The sequence below is a fragment of the Saccoglossus kowalevskii genome, chromosome 1 (assembly GCF_978046115.1).
Source record: "Saccoglossus kowalevskii chromosome 1, keSacKowa6.1, whole genome shotgun sequence".
In the NCBI taxonomy this organism is placed as follows: domain Eukaryota; kingdom Metazoa; phylum Hemichordata; class Enteropneusta; family Harrimaniidae; genus Saccoglossus; species Saccoglossus kowalevskii.
The window spans coordinates 37,875,908-37,896,390 of record NC_140641.1 but is presented as its reverse complement, the minus strand read 5'-3'; the positions used below and the strand labels follow the sequence as shown (position 1 = coordinate 37,896,390).

The 20,483-nt window shown below is 35.6% G+C and overlaps 1 protein-coding gene across 1 annotated transcript; it reads right to left on the bottom strand.

The window, feature by feature from the left end:
* Window positions 1-319: 319 nt before the first annotated feature.
* Window positions 320-20,467, bottom strand: LOC100376478 (harmonin-like). The gene is made up of 15 exons (XM_085501892.1): window positions 20,354-20,467; window positions 15,651-15,718; window positions 14,805-14,948; window positions 13,117-13,264; window positions 12,763-12,871; window positions 10,544-10,620; window positions 9,338-9,517; window positions 8,454-8,579; window positions 6,862-7,001; window positions 6,400-6,691; window positions 3,962-4,096; window positions 3,101-3,254; window positions 2,446-2,555; window positions 1,847-1,908; window positions 320-1,545 (listed from the first exon to the last, which is right to left on the bottom strand). Exons 1-15 carry the CDS (start codon window positions 20,390-20,392, stop codon window positions 1,533-1,535), a joined length of 1,797 nt encoding a protein of 598 aa, XP_085358018.1. The 5' UTR covers window positions 20,393-20,467; the 3' UTR covers window positions 320-1,532.
* Between the last annotated feature and the right edge of the window lie 16 nt (window positions 20,468-20,483).

The window sequence follows — 20,483 nt, the reverse complement described above, 5'->3', positions numbered from 1 at the left end:
TCTGTTGTTCAAACTCAGGGAAGACATTATACTGATGAATAAGCTGACCAAGTTTGATAAAGTTTGGAATAGAATTAGTAAAGTTATTATGCACACAATAACAATTATTAACGATGACAACGGCAAAATTTTTCCCTTAATATATCTTTCCCTTCCATCTTTGATGGTACGGGCAAGGTAAAAATCATGCTGCATTATGTTTCCAAAATCATGCCAAGACACAGATGCGAAACCGACTTAATTTCATAGTCTGTCCAGTGGTTCAAGGCCATTGTCCAAGTTTATGCTATACATTCACACACAAATAAGCAAATAAACATTGTCATTGCTGTAATCATTTTACTTTCAGTTTTCAAAATACAAGCCAAATATACATATGTATAAAGTTAAAGTACAAAACGAAGCTGCCCCGTACATTTACAATATTTTGATCCACTGGTATTTGTTTTTAAGGCACACTTCTCGAAAGAAAGTTTTAAAACAACTGCACATAGAGAGTACATTTCAGAATGCTTGGCTGAATACTTGTGTTACATCAGTAGTTAAATAAAACAGTAACATGGATCACTGAGAATTATTTTTATTTTGGTAGCAATAGAAATGTATAATTTATTGTAAAATAAAGACATAATTTTGGCAGCAACCACAAACTTGTATATACATGTATATATCTGTATACAGCTAAGTAAGCACAAATGCATTAGCATTTTCATTACCGGTATTCCATTTACTTCAAAAATAGCATTTTTATTTTACAATAAATTATACCATGTTGTCTTTATCAAAATGCATCATCAAACTAAAAGTTGTTCAAATTTACTCAAAGTTATCCACATTGCATAAAAAAAATCTTGATAATAAATGGATCATCACCATATGTTAATCTTATTCAGTAAAAATATTTTACTGAAATCCACCGTTAATATAGTAGTGTAGTAGCTAATAATGCTGTCAAATCAGTTTGCGTTCGATCTCGAGATGTCTTCAAGATTACATTAAAGTGTGGTAGTAATTCTAGGGAAGCAAGGAAATAAGACGCTGCAATCATTGGTGAACAGGACGCATAATGTGGTAGAAAGGAAGAAAGCAGTAAATGGGTGATACCATTTGGCTGGAGGAGGGGAAGGGGATTGATAAGGAGCAGTGAACAATTTGATGAGAATGTAATTACAGTGAAAACTACCATTATTTTGTCAGAGAGACTCTGTAAAGCGCAAAGACATTTTGGAATATTCCTGCTGAGAAGGTACACAAAGACGAAGCCCAGAGTTTAGTGAAAGCAAAGAATGTATTCTATTTTTAAAGAAGGAACACCCCCTAACCGCCACCCTCTCCCTCACCACCCAGAGAGTAAGATTCTTCAGCATCTTCCATGTTGGCTCAATCCACTTTAATCATGTTAGAGAGGCTAGCATATTGACAGGAAAGAGTTGCCAGCTTTAGATGAGTTGATTCATGGCATATATCTTTGATAACAGAATTTTGAAGTGCATCTTGGTTAATAGTTTGCAGAGTCGCTGTACTCTATGAACCTAAAAAAATGTGCTGTAAATGTAAAAAAAAAAATCACACAGAAATATAAGTTGAAATTATAGAACTCATCACACATCAAGAATAAAGATTATCATTTACACAATACAACAAAATATACAACATCAAAATTATTGGCTATCATATTTTACTATTGACAGAACTGGTATTGTTGAGTACAATATAATTGCACCACTGACCAGTCAGTGAATGAGTGGATTGCTGTCACTGTACACCAATGAAGGAATCCTAAAACAAAAGTATTATTAAAATCAAAGAGGTTTGCATTACATTTGCAAAAATAAAAAATACTTACATTTCGTCTTCATAATTTTTTGGTGGTGCCAATGCTATTACCAGTTCCAAGGTTCCCGTTCCCTGTTAACACAATGTGAGAAAATAAAAGAGAAGATTATTAGCATTATTCAACAAAACCCCCAAAAATTGTGAACAAATATCATTGCATTTATTGGCATTTTCAGACAACTCGAGAAAATTATCTCCAATCAAGTGAGTACGAACTGCAATAAATTCATAACATCAATGATTCTTGAATCGTCACTAAGAGTATCAATTTGATCGTTTACATTCAGATACTTTATGATGTCACTAACAATCAAAAGATCACACAGGGTCAACTAGCATGTCATGTGACAGCCAGTTCAAGACCGTTCCACTTCATTAGTATGCATTTTACAACAAAAAATTTGCGAATCTTTGTAAATTCTTGCTCACTCTGATCGTCATCAGCACATACTCGTCATCTGTGTATTAATCAAAATGGGACACTGAACAAAGGTTGTGTCACAGACTTTTTGCAGGTTAAATTTGAAATGCCAATACCAATGGTAATTGTCTATACCATGTCATAATAATCTTCATTCCTTGGACTGAATTTCCAAACACAATACTCACATCTGTATTTTTCATTGCATCTTTCAAAATCTCCTCAGCTTCAGCCAGTTTTGCATCAGCAGTTTTTTTGCCGTCCACCATCATAATCTGATCTCCCTTGAACAACCCACCTATAAAAATTTTGAGAAACCAGGACATAAAATTAGTAAATAGATTGTGTGTGAATGTATGGGCAAAAGCAGATTTAAGGTATTATAGGGACATTGCAGCATAGGTAGATGAAGATATATGGGTAATTAATACATTGTAAAACTTAACAAACAAACAAACACACATTCTATAAATACTTGAAATGAGTTTGTGAAAGCAATAACTAGGGTGTATTTGGGCTTGTTTGATCTTTGTTAAATTTTGAAGAGTATTAAATCTAAATAGAATAAAAAACATACTTGTATGACCAATATATAATGTTATTAAATAAGCACAAGCATGCCTAAAAAATGGTTAATGAAATGTTGAAAATTTGCCAAAAAAATAGCAACCAGCGAATCAATAATATGTTATAAATTCCGAAAATCTGAAACTAAGGTGTATATATATATTATCATGTTGTGTTTACTAAAATTGAACAAAATCCACCCAGGCTTGACCTATGTGCACGACAAAGGAATTCACAATTTTGGAATACAGTCGCAGCCCTGTGAAGGAAACCTACCATGTCTCCATGCGGCTCCACCTTCATATACTTCAGACACAACACATTTTCCAATAGGCGAGTCTAACCCACCCTCAATTAATATTTCCAATGGTCCATCTTTTTTAATTTTCAAAACTCTTATCTCTCTGCCTCCAATTTCTCTGTCTGTAAACTGAAAGGCAAGTGAAAAAGGAAATTAAGACACCATAATACAAACTTTGTAAGAGCCCAGTATTCAGTAACTTTTTGAATGCGAAAAGCAAACTAAATTCGGTTATTTTTTTCTGTATTTTTTCACAAAAAATGTGTATTTGAAACCTGTAGCAAGTGAGAAATATACCATTTGGTTCAAAACTAGCATTAAAAAAATGGGAAAAATATGCTGTTTAGAAATTTATTGGTAAGAATGGGAATACATGTTTATTCTTTATGGCCTAGCTAGGTAGTAAAAACAGTGGTTGCTAGATATCAAGAATAATGTCATCTGTATTCTAATAAACATCCTTCAATTGTTCTGAAATGTGTGTCAGAAACATTTAAAATTCTTACAGTTACTCTTACTCTTACAATTACTTTGATTTCAATTTAATAATATGTATTGGTTTTAATTATTACTCAGTTGCGATTATAATAAGATACAAAATATTAGTTTGCTGGTTTGTCATGATATGGAAGCAAAAATTGTTGGTCTTATGCAAAATGTTAACCGCCATGTTTGTTTCATGCACGAGTTACTTTTTCTCCCTCAAAAATACCAGGATGTGTGACCTTTAAGGTCATACATTTGGCCAACTGTGGTGTGGAATCTATATACACACAATGGTTTATTTTGTCAGGCAACCAAATATTCAAAGCCCAGGGATACTCTGATGTACTTACAAGCTTTCTGGCATTAAACTGCGAATCAGTATCATCTCTAGTTTGTCTGTTTTTAGCGTATGATTCACTGGTGAGATGGACTTTCATGGTGGATGTAAAATTTTGAGCATCAGTCTCTTGAGGTAAAACAGTACGCTGAATATGAAGTAAGTGTGTAAGCAATGATATGGTTGCTATGACAACAAACAATGATACATTTAAAACAATTTGCTATAATGCAGCAAAGCAACTAAAACTGCTAATGTATACACAACTGTAGCTACATAGTTGAAAGGTGGTAGTCGTCGTGCATCATGTGTTCGTAGTTCATGTGAACAACAACGTATTTTACACGCGTTGTGTACGTCGCGACGACCACCGCCCTTTAATGTTGTGAGTGAATTAATGAATGCACACAGATATACAAGTAGCTTAAGTAGATACACTCAAATTTACAACAAAAATAACTAAAAAAAAATGTCACGTACACCGAATTGTCTGTAAAGTCTCAGTAATTTTTTACGTATTTTCGTCACAAAACCAAGATAAAATATATGATCATCAAACTACTTTTTGCACAAACAGATCAAACATCCCTAAAAATGGTGAAGACATTTACATTTATTTCTGCAGTGAACATGTTACCTCATATTTTCGTTTGGTTACACGCAGTGAAACAATCGTATGTTGTAATAAAATGGATAGTTATGGTTTTAAAAGATTGGAATGATTAGAATTTTGAAAATCTGTTTTGTGCCAAGTAAAAATAACACTTTTGAAATAACATTGCTATTCATTAGGTTAAACTCCCACAAATAACATTGCTATTCATTAGGTTAAACTCCCACAAATAACATTGCTATTCATTAGGTTAAACTCCCACAAATAACATTGCTATTCATTAGGTTAAACTCCCACAAATAACATTGCTATTCATTAGGTTAAACTCCCACAAATAACATTGCTATTCATTAGGTTAAACTCCCACAAATAACATTGCTATTCATTAGGTTAAACTCCCACAAATAACATTGCTATTCATTAGGTTAAACTCCCACAAATAACATTGCTATTCATTAGGTTAAACTCCCACAAATAACATTGCTATTCATTAGGTTAAACTCCCACAAATAACATTGCTATTCATTAGGTTAAACTCCCACAAATAACATTGCTATTCATTAGGTTAAACTCCCACAAATAACATTGCTATTCATTAGGTTAAACTCCCACAAATAACATTGCTATTCATTAGGTTAAACTCCCACAAATAACATTGCTATTCATTAGGTTAAACTCCCACAAATAACATTGCTATTCATTAGGTTAAACTCCCACAAATAACATTGCTATTCATTAGGTTAAACTCCCACAAATAACATTGCTATTCATTAGGTTAAACTCCCACAAATAACATTGCTATTCATTAGGTTAAACTCCCACAAATAACATTGCTATTCATTAGGTTAAACTCCCACAAATAACATTGCTATTCATTAGGTTAAACTCCCACAAATAACATTGCTATTCATTAGGTTAAACTCCCACAAATAACATTGCTATTCATTAGGTTAAACTCCCACAAATAACATTGCTATTCATTAGGTTAAACTCCCACAAATAACATTGCTATTCATTAGGTTAAACTCCCACAAATAACATTGCTATTCATTAGGTTAAACTCCCACAAATAACATTGCTATTCATTAGGTTAAACTCCCACAAATAACATTGCTATTCATTAGGTTAAACTCCCACAAATAACATTGCTATTCATTAGGTTAAACTCCCACAAATAACATTGCTATTCATTAGGTTAAACTCCCACAAATAACATTGCTATTCATTAGGTTAAACTCCCACAAATAACATTGCTATTCATTAGGTTAAACTCCCACAAATAACATTGCTATTCATTAGGTTAAACTCCCACAAATAACATTGCTATTCATTAGGTTAAACTCCCACAAATAACATTGCTATTCATTAGGTTAAACTCCCACAAATAACATTGCTATTCATTAGGTTAAACTCCCACAAATAACATTTCTATTCATTAGGTTAAACTCCCACAAATAACATTGCTATTCATTAGGTTAAACTCCCACAAATAACATTGCTATTCATTAGGTTAAACTCCCACAAATAACATTGCTATTCATTAGGTTAAACTCCCACAAATAACATTGCTATTCATTAGGTTAAACTCCCACAAATAACATTGCTATTCATTAGGTTAAACTCCCACAAATAATCTTAAGTTCTCATACTTCAAGTGTAAAAGGTTTGTCTGTTGCAAACACGGTTAGCGAACAGAGTGTCATAACAACAGGGTTGGACTGAGTGATCCTAAATATTCAAAGATGGATCCAAATTTTATAATTATAGAAATAATATCATATTCTGTTTGCGATAATCACTGATAATTAGCAAAAATGTGATTTTTTGATTGTACTAACCTTTGACTCAATTTCCATCTGCCGTTCAATCTCTTCACGTTCAGCATTCCATTGGTCCTGCAATGACAATGACTTTTGGTGTTCGATCTGCTCCTGATGAAGACTGACTTCTAGCAACTCCTGAGCAATCATTTCTGATTCTTTATCCGTATCTACGGACGTTCGACTCACTCTCCTCCATCTCTCTTCATTTTCAATGTTTGTTTTCTCTTGTTTTTGTTGAGGTGGGTGTTCAACTTCCAGTCTCTGATGCTTCAATAATTCTTCTTTCTGCAACTTTTCTGCCTCAGCTCTGTAAAAATTAGAAGAAAAATATTAATATTAATTGAATATCATGTTTGTTGAGACTGATTTAAAAAAATGTAAACTCTGCTTCCTGAAGCCTATTTTTGGACGTAATGATGAAACCATTTTTTTTGTGGGTGTAGAATGTGGAATAGTGCACTGGGTTTCAACTAATACCTCTCGATGTCTAATCGTTGCTGTTTTTCTCTTTCTCTCTCCAGAGCTAGTTGCCGTAGTTTCATCAGTTCCTCTTGTTCCTGTTGGTCTCTCTGCGGCCGGACAGATCTCTGGGGCTTGGCATATATATCAAAACCACTCTGTGATCAAAAAAGTTATGCAAATACCACATCAACAATCATATGCTTATTATTAATTCACAACAATTGTCAACAAATACTTAAAGCAAATATGTTTTGCTAAATTCCATAGATGGGCAGATCAACATATGAACAGATATAAGTATGGACAGACACACGTATTGACAGATACACACTCCCACACATGGACACACCCATACAGACAGACTCACACATGGACAGACCCATACACAGAAAGAACCATACACAGACAGACCCACACATGGACAGACCCACACATGGACAGACCAACACATGGACAGACCAACACATGGACAGACCCATACACAGAAAAAAACCATACACGGACAGACCCATAAACAGACAGACCCATAAACAGACAGACCCATAAACAGACAGACCCACACATGGACAGATGCACATAGAAACTCGCACATGGACAGACCCATACACAGACAGACCCACAGATGGACAGATCATGCACAGAAAGAACCATACAAAGACAGACCCATACAAAGACAGACCCATGCAAGAACAGACCCATACACAGACAGACAGACCCATACACAGACAGACCCACCCATAAACAGACAGAACCATACACAGACAGAACCATACACAGACAGAACCATACACAGACAGAACCACACACGGACAGAACCACACATGGACAGAACCACACATGGACAGAACCACACATGGACAGACCCATAAACAGACAGAGCCATACACAGACACCCCCACACATGGACAGACCGATAAACAGACAGAACCATACATAGACAGAACCATAATAGACAGACCCACACATGAACAGAACCATACATAGACAGACCCACACATGGACAGAAACATACACAGACAGCCCCATACATAGACAGGCCCATACATGGACAGAACCATGCATAGACAGGCCCATACATAGACAGACCCATACACAGACAGACCCACACATGGACAGACCGATAAACAAACAGAACCATACATAGACAGAACCATACATAGACAGACCCACACATGAACAGAACCATACATAGACAGAACCATACACAGACAGACCCATACATAGACAGACCCATACATGGACAGAACCAAACATAGACAGAACCAAACATAGACAGACCAACACATGGACAGACCAACACATGGACAGACCCATACACAGAAAGAACCATACACGGACAGACCCATAAACAGACAGACCCACACATGGACAGACCCACACATGGACAGACCCATAAACAGACAGACCCATACATAGACAGACCCATACATAGACAGACCCATACATGGACAGAACCAAACATAGACAGACCCACACATGGACAGAACCAAACATAGACAGACCCACACATGGACAGAACCATACACAGACAGACCCACACATATACAGACCCATGCATAGAGCCAATCCACATTCTAGCAAAATGCGAATTTCCTTGCGTCACTTACTTCTGCAGCAGCACCTTCTTTCAGATGTATTGTCAGTTGTTTGCTTGATTTCAACACCATCACAGCTTCCGAGTGGGAGATACCAACAAAACTTACATCATTCACATCCAGGATTTGATCGCCAGGCTTGGTTATAGAAAAGCATGAAAATATAAATATTAATGTGCAGTTCTATTGCAGTGTGTTAATATTATAAACAAGAATAAATAAGGTATTCTCAACTATGGGAATTGTTCACTACCACATATGATCATCTGCCCAAACATTAGCCTGACAAGTCACATGAGTTTCGCCCTCATTGGTACTCCAAACTCAACACACGCCTGACAGAATTATGTAGTTTTTGACTTCTCTCGACTATTTTTGTCGGTACCAATCATATTGCAGGAACATCAGCCATCAAAGATTAACCATTCATGGCAGAGTTTATTTGTTTGTTGACATAATGTGTGATAATGTCTGTCAATTTTGCCGACAATGCAAACACAGCTTTGATTGACGGTGTTACCATGACCGCCAAAATGAATATTCATTGAAACTCATTGCAAGAAGGCGTGAACTTCGTGAATTCGTAGTATTGATCTTGCCGATGAGACATAAACTATTCTGTCAGGCGTTGGTGGAGTCTGATGTTGCTTGGCTGGCAAGGGTCTACTCATGCCTACATGTCAGACTACCCAAACATTGGCTAGGCAAATATTCTTGTTGGATGAGGGCAGTATAACTCAGCTGCCAGTTATTCTTGGGCAAAGATGTTTCGAGTTAGAGCAGTGTAGGTTTCAAACTACAAGTGAAGTTGGATCAAGGCACCCACAAATATAATACTTTTTATTTTGAAAACAAATTTTCGTAATGGCAATATTAAAGTGAGGACAATCCCTTACCTTAATCCCAATTTTTTCAGCAAGAGATCCTGCTTTCACGTACTGGATATAGATCTCATCACGTCCTGGACTGCTGGCAATACTACAACCAAGGGACATGCCACCATCAAGATTGACATACAGTTTACGGATATTGGACTCGCTGTCAGTCACATGTTCAACATTAGTGATCATGTCATCCTACAATATTGAGAGCACAAATACAAGAAAACATAGATTTAATGTAAATTTATATACAAAGCATGTGCATGGTGGTACATTGGGCACATTCTGCAATAGATTGTGTAAACAGAAATGCACCAGACAGGAAGTTGTTCTCTTCAATGAGCCTAATACATTGAAGAGAACAACTTCCTGTCTGGTGCATTTCTGTTTACACAATCTATTGCAGAATGTGCCCAATGTACCACCATGCATAGATAAGTCAGTTGCATATTTTACCTGTACCATATTTGACTGACATCGCGCACCCTCCTAACATTTTTGGGCGTTTTTTTATTTTTGAAGTCAGCTTAGCATTCATCCTTTCTTGAATGCCCCAAATTTGATTGTCAAGCCATGAAACTTGTTTTTTTTCAAATAATCAAATTACAGTATCTATTATGAATAACAATAATCATAAGTATGGTGTCAAAAGGACCTTTCTAAAATTGCTAATCATCAGTTTTTAAAAGAAATCATCTGTTTTTTCACCAAAATCAATACCAACAGATCATACTTCAATATCAATAATTCACTTTCGAAAATCATCAATGAAAGATGTCTTTGCCAATATTCTAGAATTCCACAAGAACAATTCATCATTCTGATTGGTTAAAAACAGACTTGCAGGAAACATGGCAACAGCAATTGCTTTGCATTGAGAGTTTGCGTACAATCAAAAACATTCTACAAATTTTTACGTCAACAATTTTGATGATAAATAATATTGTAATAAATTTGCATACTTTTTGTAAACATTTGTGTTTGTGTATGCCCCCTACCTTGACAAATAGTGGTTGAAAATTGTTATTCGGATGATTGTTTTAGGGGGGTGCTCAACTAAGCGTAATAAACACAATTTGATGAGTATCTTGGGCACTAAGTCAGATGAGTATGCTAAGCCTTGGTAGAATTAAATGCAAAGCTATTAGAGATACTATAGTATCTAGGTTTGATTATGAAATATGGAATATTCCATGTAAACATCTGCATATGTAAACTTACCAGTATACTTGCATTTTCTATATACTTCCATGTTACTGGGTCATTCTTATTGTTCTTAATGGGAATCATACCAACAGCTACAATTGAAAAGACATGTAAATCACTCTCAGTGATTAGGTGGAAAGGTCAGGGATGTGAATTACTTTTTGCGAGACCTCATACATTGAAGTCCCATCAATAAATGTTTCACAGAACACTATATCTATATATACATTACATTCATGTTAGAGACACAATTTATGTAATGCATACATGTATATAGTTAAATTTGATCTGACTACAGATTTATTTGTTGTTCAATGTGAGCAGCATTTAATGCATGTCTTGCCCACATATATGTATGATGTAATTAGTGTCATCCTGAAAACCTGCATACAAGCCTTGCCACTGCAGAATGGCCAATTACAGCCATTCCACTGCAGAATGGCCAATCACAGCCATTCCACTGCAGAATGGCCAATCACAGCCATTCCACTGCAGAATAGCCAATCACAGCCATTTCACTGCAGAATGGCCAATCACAGCCATTCCACTGCAGAATGGCCAATCACAGCCATTCCACTGCAGAATGGCCAATCACAGCCATTCCACTGCAGAATGGCCAATCACAGCCATTCCACTGCAGAATGATCAATCACAGCCATTCCACTGCAGAATGATCAATCACAGCCATTCCACTGCAGAATGGTCAATCACAGCCATTCCACTGCAGAATGATCAATCACAGCCATTTCACTGCAGAATCGCCAATCACAGCCATTCCACTGCAGAATGGCCAATCACAGCCATTCCACTGCAGAATGGCCAATCACAGCCATTCCACTGCAGAATGGCCAATCACAGCCATTCCACTGCAGAATGGCCAATCACAGCCATTCCACTGCAGAATGGCCAATCACAGCCATTCCACTGCAGAATGGCCAATCACAGCCATTCCACTGCAGAATGGCCAATCACAGCCATTCCACTGCAGAATGGCCAATCACAGCCATTCCACTGCAGAATGGCCAATCACAGCCATTCCACTGCAGAATGGCCAATCACAGCCATTCCACTGCAGAATGGCCAATCACAGCCATTCCACTGCAGAATGGTCAATCACAGCCATTCCACTGCAGAATGGCCAATCACAACCATTCCACTGCAGAATGGCCAATCACAGCCATTCCACTGCAGAATGGCCAATCACAGCCATTCCACTGCAGAATGGCCAATCACAGCCATTCCACTGCAGAATGGCCAATCACAGCCATTCCACTGCAGAATGGCCAATCACAGCCATTCCACTGCAGAATGGCCAATCACAGCCATTCCACTGCAGAATGATCAATCACAGCCATTCCACTGCAGAATGATCAATCACAGCCATTCCACTGCAGAATGGTCAATCACAGCCATTCCACTGCAGAATGGTCAATCACAGCCATTCCACTGCAGAATGGTCAATCACATCCATTCCACTGCAGAATGGCCAATCACAGCCATTCCACTGCAGAATGGCCAATCACAGCCATTCCACTACAGAATGGTCAATCACAGCCATTCCACTGCAGAATGGCCAATCACAGCCATTCCACTGCAGAATGGTCAATCACAGCCATTCCACTGCAGAATGGTCAATCACAGCCATTCCACTGCAGAATGGTCAATCACAGCCATTCCACTGCAGAATGGCCAATCACAGCCATTCCACTGCAGAATGGCCAATCACAGCCATTCCACTGCAGAATGGCCAATCACAGCCATTCCACTGCAGAATGGCCAATCACAGCCATTCCACTGCAGAATGGCCAATCACAGCCATTCCACTGCAGAATGGCCAATCACAGCCATTCCACTGCAGAATGGCCAATCACAGCCATTCCACTGCAGAATGGCCAAACACAGCCATTCCACTGCAGAATGGCCAATCACAGCCATTCCACTGCAGAATGGCCAATCACAGCCATTCCACTGCAGAATGGCCAATCACAGCCATTCCACTGCAGAATCGCCAATCACAGCCATTCTACTGCAAAATGGTCAATCACAGCCATCCCACGGCAGAATGGCCAATAACAGCAAAAACTGTTAATGAAGTTGAAGATCTATATACATTTGAACTTGAATTATCCAAATGTTTTGATAATCCAAACTTTGCATGGTACCATTAGTGATCCATCTATGTAATTTTCAAAATAAATTCACCTCAGTTTTGGGATGTTATTGACTCTACTTACTTTTTACTTTCAATGTAACAATTCTTTTACTATTCACCAGTGCTAAGACTTCATCATGAGTTGCCTGGGATATATTGAATCCGTTGACACGTACGAGTTGATCTCCCACCTATGTATCACAGAAAACACAACAAAAACAAAGTTGTTACACGGGAATTGTATAAATAAAAACTGATCTTGAGAAAAACATGTAGATCGCAATCAACAATTTTTGAATAATTTACCATTAGTTTCTATTGTCAAGACTTAGAATTGTGTATAGTGACTGATGACCAGTGAAAAAAATGGTTGTCATGAACTATTAGGAAATGGTGGCAGTTTATACTGTGTGTGTTTGATGGTGAAATCCATTACCTTTAATCCTTTGTTACTAGCTTGGGAGTCGGCAACTACTTCAGATACAAATATACCCACACCATGTTCCACACCACCACGTACACTGAATCCAAAACTTTCCTTTTTCTGTCCTTGCTTGACCAAACGAATCACTCGAAGTCTTTCACTGCATCATCAACAAATAACATGAATGTTTGTTAGAAGCTTACATGTATATACACATACACTGGCCATTAGTATAATACTAAGTCAGACCTCAAACCAAAAATATACATATTTGGCAACATCCAAATATCTTTATTTGGCAGATGAAAATTACATCATTGACAGAAAATGCAAATTATTTTATTGTAAGCGTGCTAAGTTCCAAAGATGTGATGAACACAATACATACTTTGTACCAATGTACATGTTTAAGACGTATTAATATTGCTAATATAAATTGAGTGTGGTATCATGCGAGACAGAAGCAAGAAAAAAAACAATTTTTGACATTTTTTCGACACATACATGGAAAATTAAATATAATTTTTTTTTAAATATATTTTTCTGCCAAGTAACAAAATGTCACTGTTGTCTCTCCTGACTTTTTTATTATGTGTAAGTGAGAGTGCATTTTGGCCACAGAAGTCATTTTAATGTTTGGGATTACATGATAGGGCTGTGCAGTTTAATACACAAGCATCTGTAGATTTTAACCAGTGTTGCCCCAAAGTCACATTCGTTAGTAAATGAGTGAATACAAGTTAAAAGACAGAAATACCTTGGTAGTTTAGGCACTAATCTATCATATATCAACAATACCTTGGTAGTTTAGGCACTGATCTATCATATATCAACAATACCTTGGTAGTTTAGGCACTGATCTATCATATATCAACAATACCTAGGTAGTTTAGGCACTGATCTATCATATATCAACAATACCTTTGAAGTTTAGGCACTGATCTATCATATATCAACAATACCTTGGTAGTTTAGGCACTGATCTATCATATATCAACAATACCTTGGTAGTTTAGGCACTGATCTATCATATATCAACAATACCTTGGTAGTTTAGGCACTGATCTATCATATATCAACAATACCTTGGTAGTTTAGGCACTGATCTATCAGATATCAACAATACCTTGGTACTTTAGGCACTGATGTATCATATATCAACAATACCTTGGTAGTTTAGACACTGATCTATCATATATCAACAATACCTTGGTAGTTTAGGCACTGATCTATCATATATCAACAATACCTTGGTAGTTTAGGCACTAATCTATCATATATCAACAATACCTTGGTAGTTTAGGCACTGATCTATCATATATCAACAATACCTTGGTAGTTTAGGCACTGATCTATCATATATCAACAATACCTTGGTAGTTTAGGAACTGATCTATCATGTATCAACAATACCTTGGTAGTTTAGGCACTGATCTGCCATATATCAACAATACCTTGGTAGTTTAGGCACTGATCTATCATATATCAACAATACCTTGGTAGTTTAGGAACTGATCTATCATGTATCAACAATACCTTGGTAGTTTAGGCACTGATCTGCCATATATCAACAATACCTTGGTAGTTTAGGCACTGAGCTATCATATATCAACAATACCTTGGTAGTTTAGGCACTGATCTATCATATATCAATAATACCTTGGTAGTTTAGGCACTGATCTATCATATATCAACAATACCTTGGTAGTTTAGGCACTGATCTATCATATATCAACTGATGTTTCAACGGTATCAGCGGTCGGATTTCTTCGTACAGAATCATCCTCTTTGGCGTATTCAACACTTTCTTCAGATCACTCACTAATCGTTCCACCGACATAATCCTGAAATAAGATGCATTCGAACATGAGTAATACAACCGAACAGATTAAGCCAACCAAAACTGAACATGTAAACTCGTAATACATTAACCATACATCCAAGCCAAAGTTACTTTCAAGTATTTCAGATGTAACACTGTTAGTTCTTACAGTGACTGATTTCACTAGGGCATATGTAATCACATGTGCTTTGTAAATAGAGAGCACATTTACATTTACCTATGGCATAGGTACATGGCATGGATATGTTTATTCATATCAGAGACTGAAAACATTTATAGAGGTAATTCACTTATAAACAAGCCTATAGTGAATAGAAGAAGTGTTGGCAAAGACATTACATTTTATAAGGTTTGAGACAAATTGATGTCAATTTCTCCATACTCTCAGTATTAAGGATTAATATCAGTTTTTGCATTGGTTTCTATGGAGTAGGTATCTCAAAATTATGCTTACTGACATGGGATGAACAAATTATATACTGTTATTGATTGAAATTTAACCTTGCTTGCAAATGAAAAAAAAAACCCATAGTTTAGTGATAATATTTTCCCATTGTTTTCAATGTAAGTACTTTCTCTGAAGGCGCATGGTCAGTAGCGCAAAATTAGAATTTGTCTTCAATTCCTTTAACATGTACTATGGTGCATGCTATAGCTTATTTCTAAATTCATTAATACATGTAGATTGAGAGATAAAACTCACTGCTTGTAGCTCTTTAGAGCCCTGTAAAGCAACTCCCTTTCATTGTCATCATCGACCAGCATTTGGACCTGTTAACAAAAATATAACTATTATAATTAATTAGTTAAAATTAAAAGCTGTTCCTACTTTTTAATACCTTTTTATAACCAATGAAAAACAAATTTAAAACGTAGAAAGTGAAATGCACAAGACAACTTAGAGACCAAGGGAAAGGTATTCAAGGCAGGTGTACACCTCTCCAAAGAATAAAGCTTGTTGTTAATTTCATTTGTTAACTGTTAACTGCTGTTAACACTCAATCAGACAATTCGTCACAAAACACATGTTACCTTATGTTGAAAAAAGAATTACATACTACCAAAGTTGGAAAGCATGCCAAGTCATAGTAAATACATGTAGTTTAATTTTAACACTCATGTAACATATTAAAGACCTTTTTATAATCGAGATGAAAAAAAAACACAAACAAATTTGAGACAATTTGAAGTTCTTAAAAACAGAAAATCAGTATGAGACATAGCCTATTTAAGATGCTTTTATACAGTAGCTAAGGTGTGTCCAATACAGATATGTCCCCAGAGTTGTTAGAGTTGTTATGAAACGAAATCCAACTATTTTTCAGATGTGTATGCATTAACTGCAAATAAATGTTTGTGTGTGAGGGTGTCCCCTTGCCCTTGCCCTCCTCCAGGGTATATACGGTACAATTTAAATGTGAGAAGGACAGGGTTAGGATTAGAATTTTGGATGAGGAAGCCCTTACGAACTCTTACCACAATTCAATATGTACAGCACTTGCCTCACAAGCTAAATTCTAAAGGGTTTGCATGTAGAGTTCAGACAACTTTGACAGTAATGATTCAAGCAATACAAGTGCTATTTTTATAACATGGACCCACCTGTATGCTATGATACACCATAGTTGAGGTAAGGTACTAGGGCATGAAATTCCAAAAACCACCTACAAACAAACAATCACATATTTTCTCTATCCAACTCTTACCTCCTTATCAAGAGACTTGGCGACTTTCTGGATTTCAGCCATAATGGACGTTTATGCAAGCTGATTACTGAACTATCTGATTACCAGTTACATCGACTATACCCAAATCAAACAAAATGGATCCCCAACGCAAGACGGTGTCAGTGAATGACCAACCTAATTTAGAATAATCTTTACCGCTGCTTATCAAACTTGTCAATGTCAGGAACATTCCATTTAAATCAAAGGTGTGCCTGCTCATTTATAATTTGAGGGTCATTATTAATTTCTGATCATCTGGCCGAGGAACATATAAAAGAAACCATTTACTGTCAGAAACACAGAAAATTAAGATTGATTTATAATTACACCTAATTAGAACAACCACAAGAAGAATTTGATACACCCTCCCATTAATGGTATGATCTATGTTTCAATTAAATCCATAACTAATGTCTGTCAACGATTAACAATATTAACAGGATTGGTTTATATTTAACTAGAGGCTGCCCTCTAGAAAACACTTGAACAGCTACTGTTGTTTTTTAGGCAATTGCAAACTAGCATGAGCATGAACAAGTCTGGTCTGAATCTCAAAATTGTTTCCTGAGACTTGATATTTATGTTTACAATATGCATTCAATACCATTTTGAGGCAGCCAGTTAGTCAACCATCTTCTATCAAATTGCGAACAAAAATGAAAGTCTTGTCCTTTTTATGTTTAAATGTCAGACAATGCATCTTCTAGATAAGAAATAATAGAGATAAAATGATAAGCAAATGTAACTCAAAATCAGTCAATGAGTGTCTGTGAAATGGCCACTTGGAAGCCATTTGAAATTATCATACGTGAAACTAAACAATGGGGACTATTAATTTCACTCAGTGAACGTATGATTTTATATTAAGTGTTAAAGATAACAGCCAAGGAGTTTAATGTCTTCTGAGGAAAAGAACAACTATTAATAAGTTGATTTTTAGTAAATCAAAACAACTGACTTTCATGTTACTAGGGTTAACATTGTATGTGAAGTAGTACGTGTGATTAACACAAGAAGAAAACAAATAATACCTCTCAAGTGAGTCTGCAATGACAAAAAAATTGAATTTTTAATTGCAGTGCTATTGCAACAATCATATTTCCACATCTGGGCAGTTGGTTGTCAAGACTACATTGGGTAGTATTAGTTTGACTAAAATAGAAGTTGGAATATCCAGTTACTACAACAATAACTGTACAAACATAACCAGCTGACTTTAATATTTGACAGAAACTAACAAAATATAACTTCATCCAGTTTCCCAAGTTTTATTTTATTGCTACAAAAAACAAATCCAGTCTCTCAAATAAAAACCATGTTACTGGACAGGTATGTTTACAATTGTGTGATTATGTCCTTTTTCTTTTATCCATAACAATTTAGGATGGTTGGATAATCTCCAGTTAGTTAAGGGGTCTTTGAATAAACACCATTACAGTGTATGTTCACTGTATAAACAAGGTGAGCAAGTTGTAGGAGATATTTCTTATCAAAACTAACTACTAGTACTTAACGAAACGTAAACACGCTGATTGCCAGCAAAAATGCAAAGTAAATACAGCTGTAATCGGAACTGAAATAGAAATAGAATGATGTATTGAAATTAATCAATCTATTTGTACATTAGCCTTAAGAATGAGGTTTAAAAATTTATTCTGATATTTGTAGTAAATTCAGTTCCTACTTATATTCACCAATTTTCAAATCTACAGTAATTTCAAAATGTCATGTCAAGTTCAAACTTGTGAGTATCCAAGTCATGATTATTCTCTATAGTAATTTGTTTGTTGCTAGGAAACCAACAACCATTAATAATATTGTATGCTCTCCTGATTAATGCTATAAGTAGCGGTCGATTTATCACCAAATGTACGAAAATTACTGACATACTAACGATGTGTGGAAAACTGTTTTCAGCTAAATTCACATATCATCTGCACTGTAGCAAAAAACATTGACTGTATAATGTGAGAATATTTTTATATTTGAATCAATTTAACTTGTACATTCAAGTAATCCAGTTGAACAATCTTAACCATCAAACTCATGGAACAGAAAATGGATTCCTTCACACTTACAAAAAAATGTAACTTTATTTGTAAATAATTCAAATATAGTCAGTTTATTAAATTTACTAATAAAAGTATTAGTTTTAAACCATAATTATTTTTTTTTATATAAAGTAGGACAGTATTTTTGAGTAAAAAATCAGAGGTGAAGAGTGTTTTTATGAGGACAGGAGATAAATTTTTTGTTTAATTAGGAAGTATTTTAAGTAACAATTGTTTGCTACATTGATGCTATCAAGACTTTATCAAAAATATTAAATGATAATTACCAATGATTAATTTGCAAGTAAAATACTGTTGCAATGAACAGGTGTCTATGTGGTATGGTGGTATTAATATTTTTAAAGATATTGTTCTACAAATGTTGAAATTATCGTTTGAAGCGTGGTATTTACTCATATGTACACATTGTAGTTCACAAAAAGATCTTGTATTTTTACATATCATTTTCAAGTTTCTCACTAAAAATGCAAGTTCAGGAATAAAAATTGCATTTCAAAAGTATGGTATCCTCTGAAAGAAAGTTATAATTAAAAAACACAATTGGAGTTAATATTGCTGTAAAACAAAATATTTCTTCTGTTTGGTGTGTACTGATATTACGATGGCTGTTTGCTTGAACATATGTTATTCAGATTTAACTATTTGCAATGAGAAACAAGTACCTTTATAAGATCTATATTTATTAAACATTTGAATATACATGTATTGTAATTTCTTTATCTCACAATAACTTGTCTTCCATTGTATTTGTAATTCAGTATACACATTTACTACAAGAATAAGAGTGCATAAGCAAAAATCATAAAAATCCCTGTATGATGACTGGCAGTACCGAGTTCTACATTTATTTACCTATTAGTGTTTATTCACCAAAGGTTTGCAGATAATAACAACTATTCCTTAACAAATTCATGTATTAAGTTATGGTAGCATTGTTTGTATTTTTGAATCTATAAAATAGACTGAAACGTGTTGTTTATCTTTAGTGGGAAAATAATGGAATTGCGAATAGTTTCACCTGGCTCGTACGCCATGGCACAGCCGACCGAAAGACAAGCAAATGACCATTATATTATATTATGTTTTTATACTACTTCAGCGCTGTAACTTTTCTTCGATCGACTCACATTACAAATGATTACCCCGTTAAATTATATAGTGCGCTGTTTAGTTTGGACGTCAAAGATGCAAATAAATACACCTTTTACGAAATATACCAAGGCGTCGACCCACTTAACGCAATCCACTTTACGCCCATTGGTGGAATGGGCAACGTCCGCACCCCACTTTCCATTTCAAAACAGTATTTTCCCCTGTTGTCGGGACTCAGAATTCGAAGGCACTGCCACTTGTTGCAGGGCCGGGCTTGCACTGCGTCAGTAACAAGTATTTTCCAATTATGACAGTAAGTTTAAATTTAACCGCAAATGTATATTTTACGATATTTATAAGTAATTATATAATAAAACGCTAAAACAACAGTTCACTTTCACTCTCTCCATTCGACATCATGCGTCTAACTTCTAAGCATAGAGCTCAGTGTTCTAAGTTACGTTTTAATTATATCCGTCGCAGATTGCAACTATAGTAAATACATATCCACTCACTTTTTGTCCGAATTGCTTTGCGATGCGTTGTTCCGTCATGACGTAAATATGTAATGATATCCAAGCAAGGTTTCCGATCTTGGCCAAGTAATATTGATGTTATGCTTACGCTAGGGGGTATGTTGACCTC

Excerpts from the sequence above, each read along its gene's own strand:
- LOC100376478 (XM_085501892.1), bottom strand. The coding sequence starts at position 20,392 with ATGACGGAACAACGCATCGCAAAGCAATTCGGACAAAAA. Across the intron at positions 15,719-20,353 it reads CAAAGCAATTCGGACAAAAA|GTCCAAATGCTGGTCGATGA; the intron begins GTGAGTGGATAT and ends TTTTGTTAACAG. Across the intron at positions 4,097-6,399 it reads AGATGGAAATTGAGTCAAAG|CGTACTGTTTTACCTCAAGA; the intron begins GTTAGTACAATC and ends CTTCATATTCAG.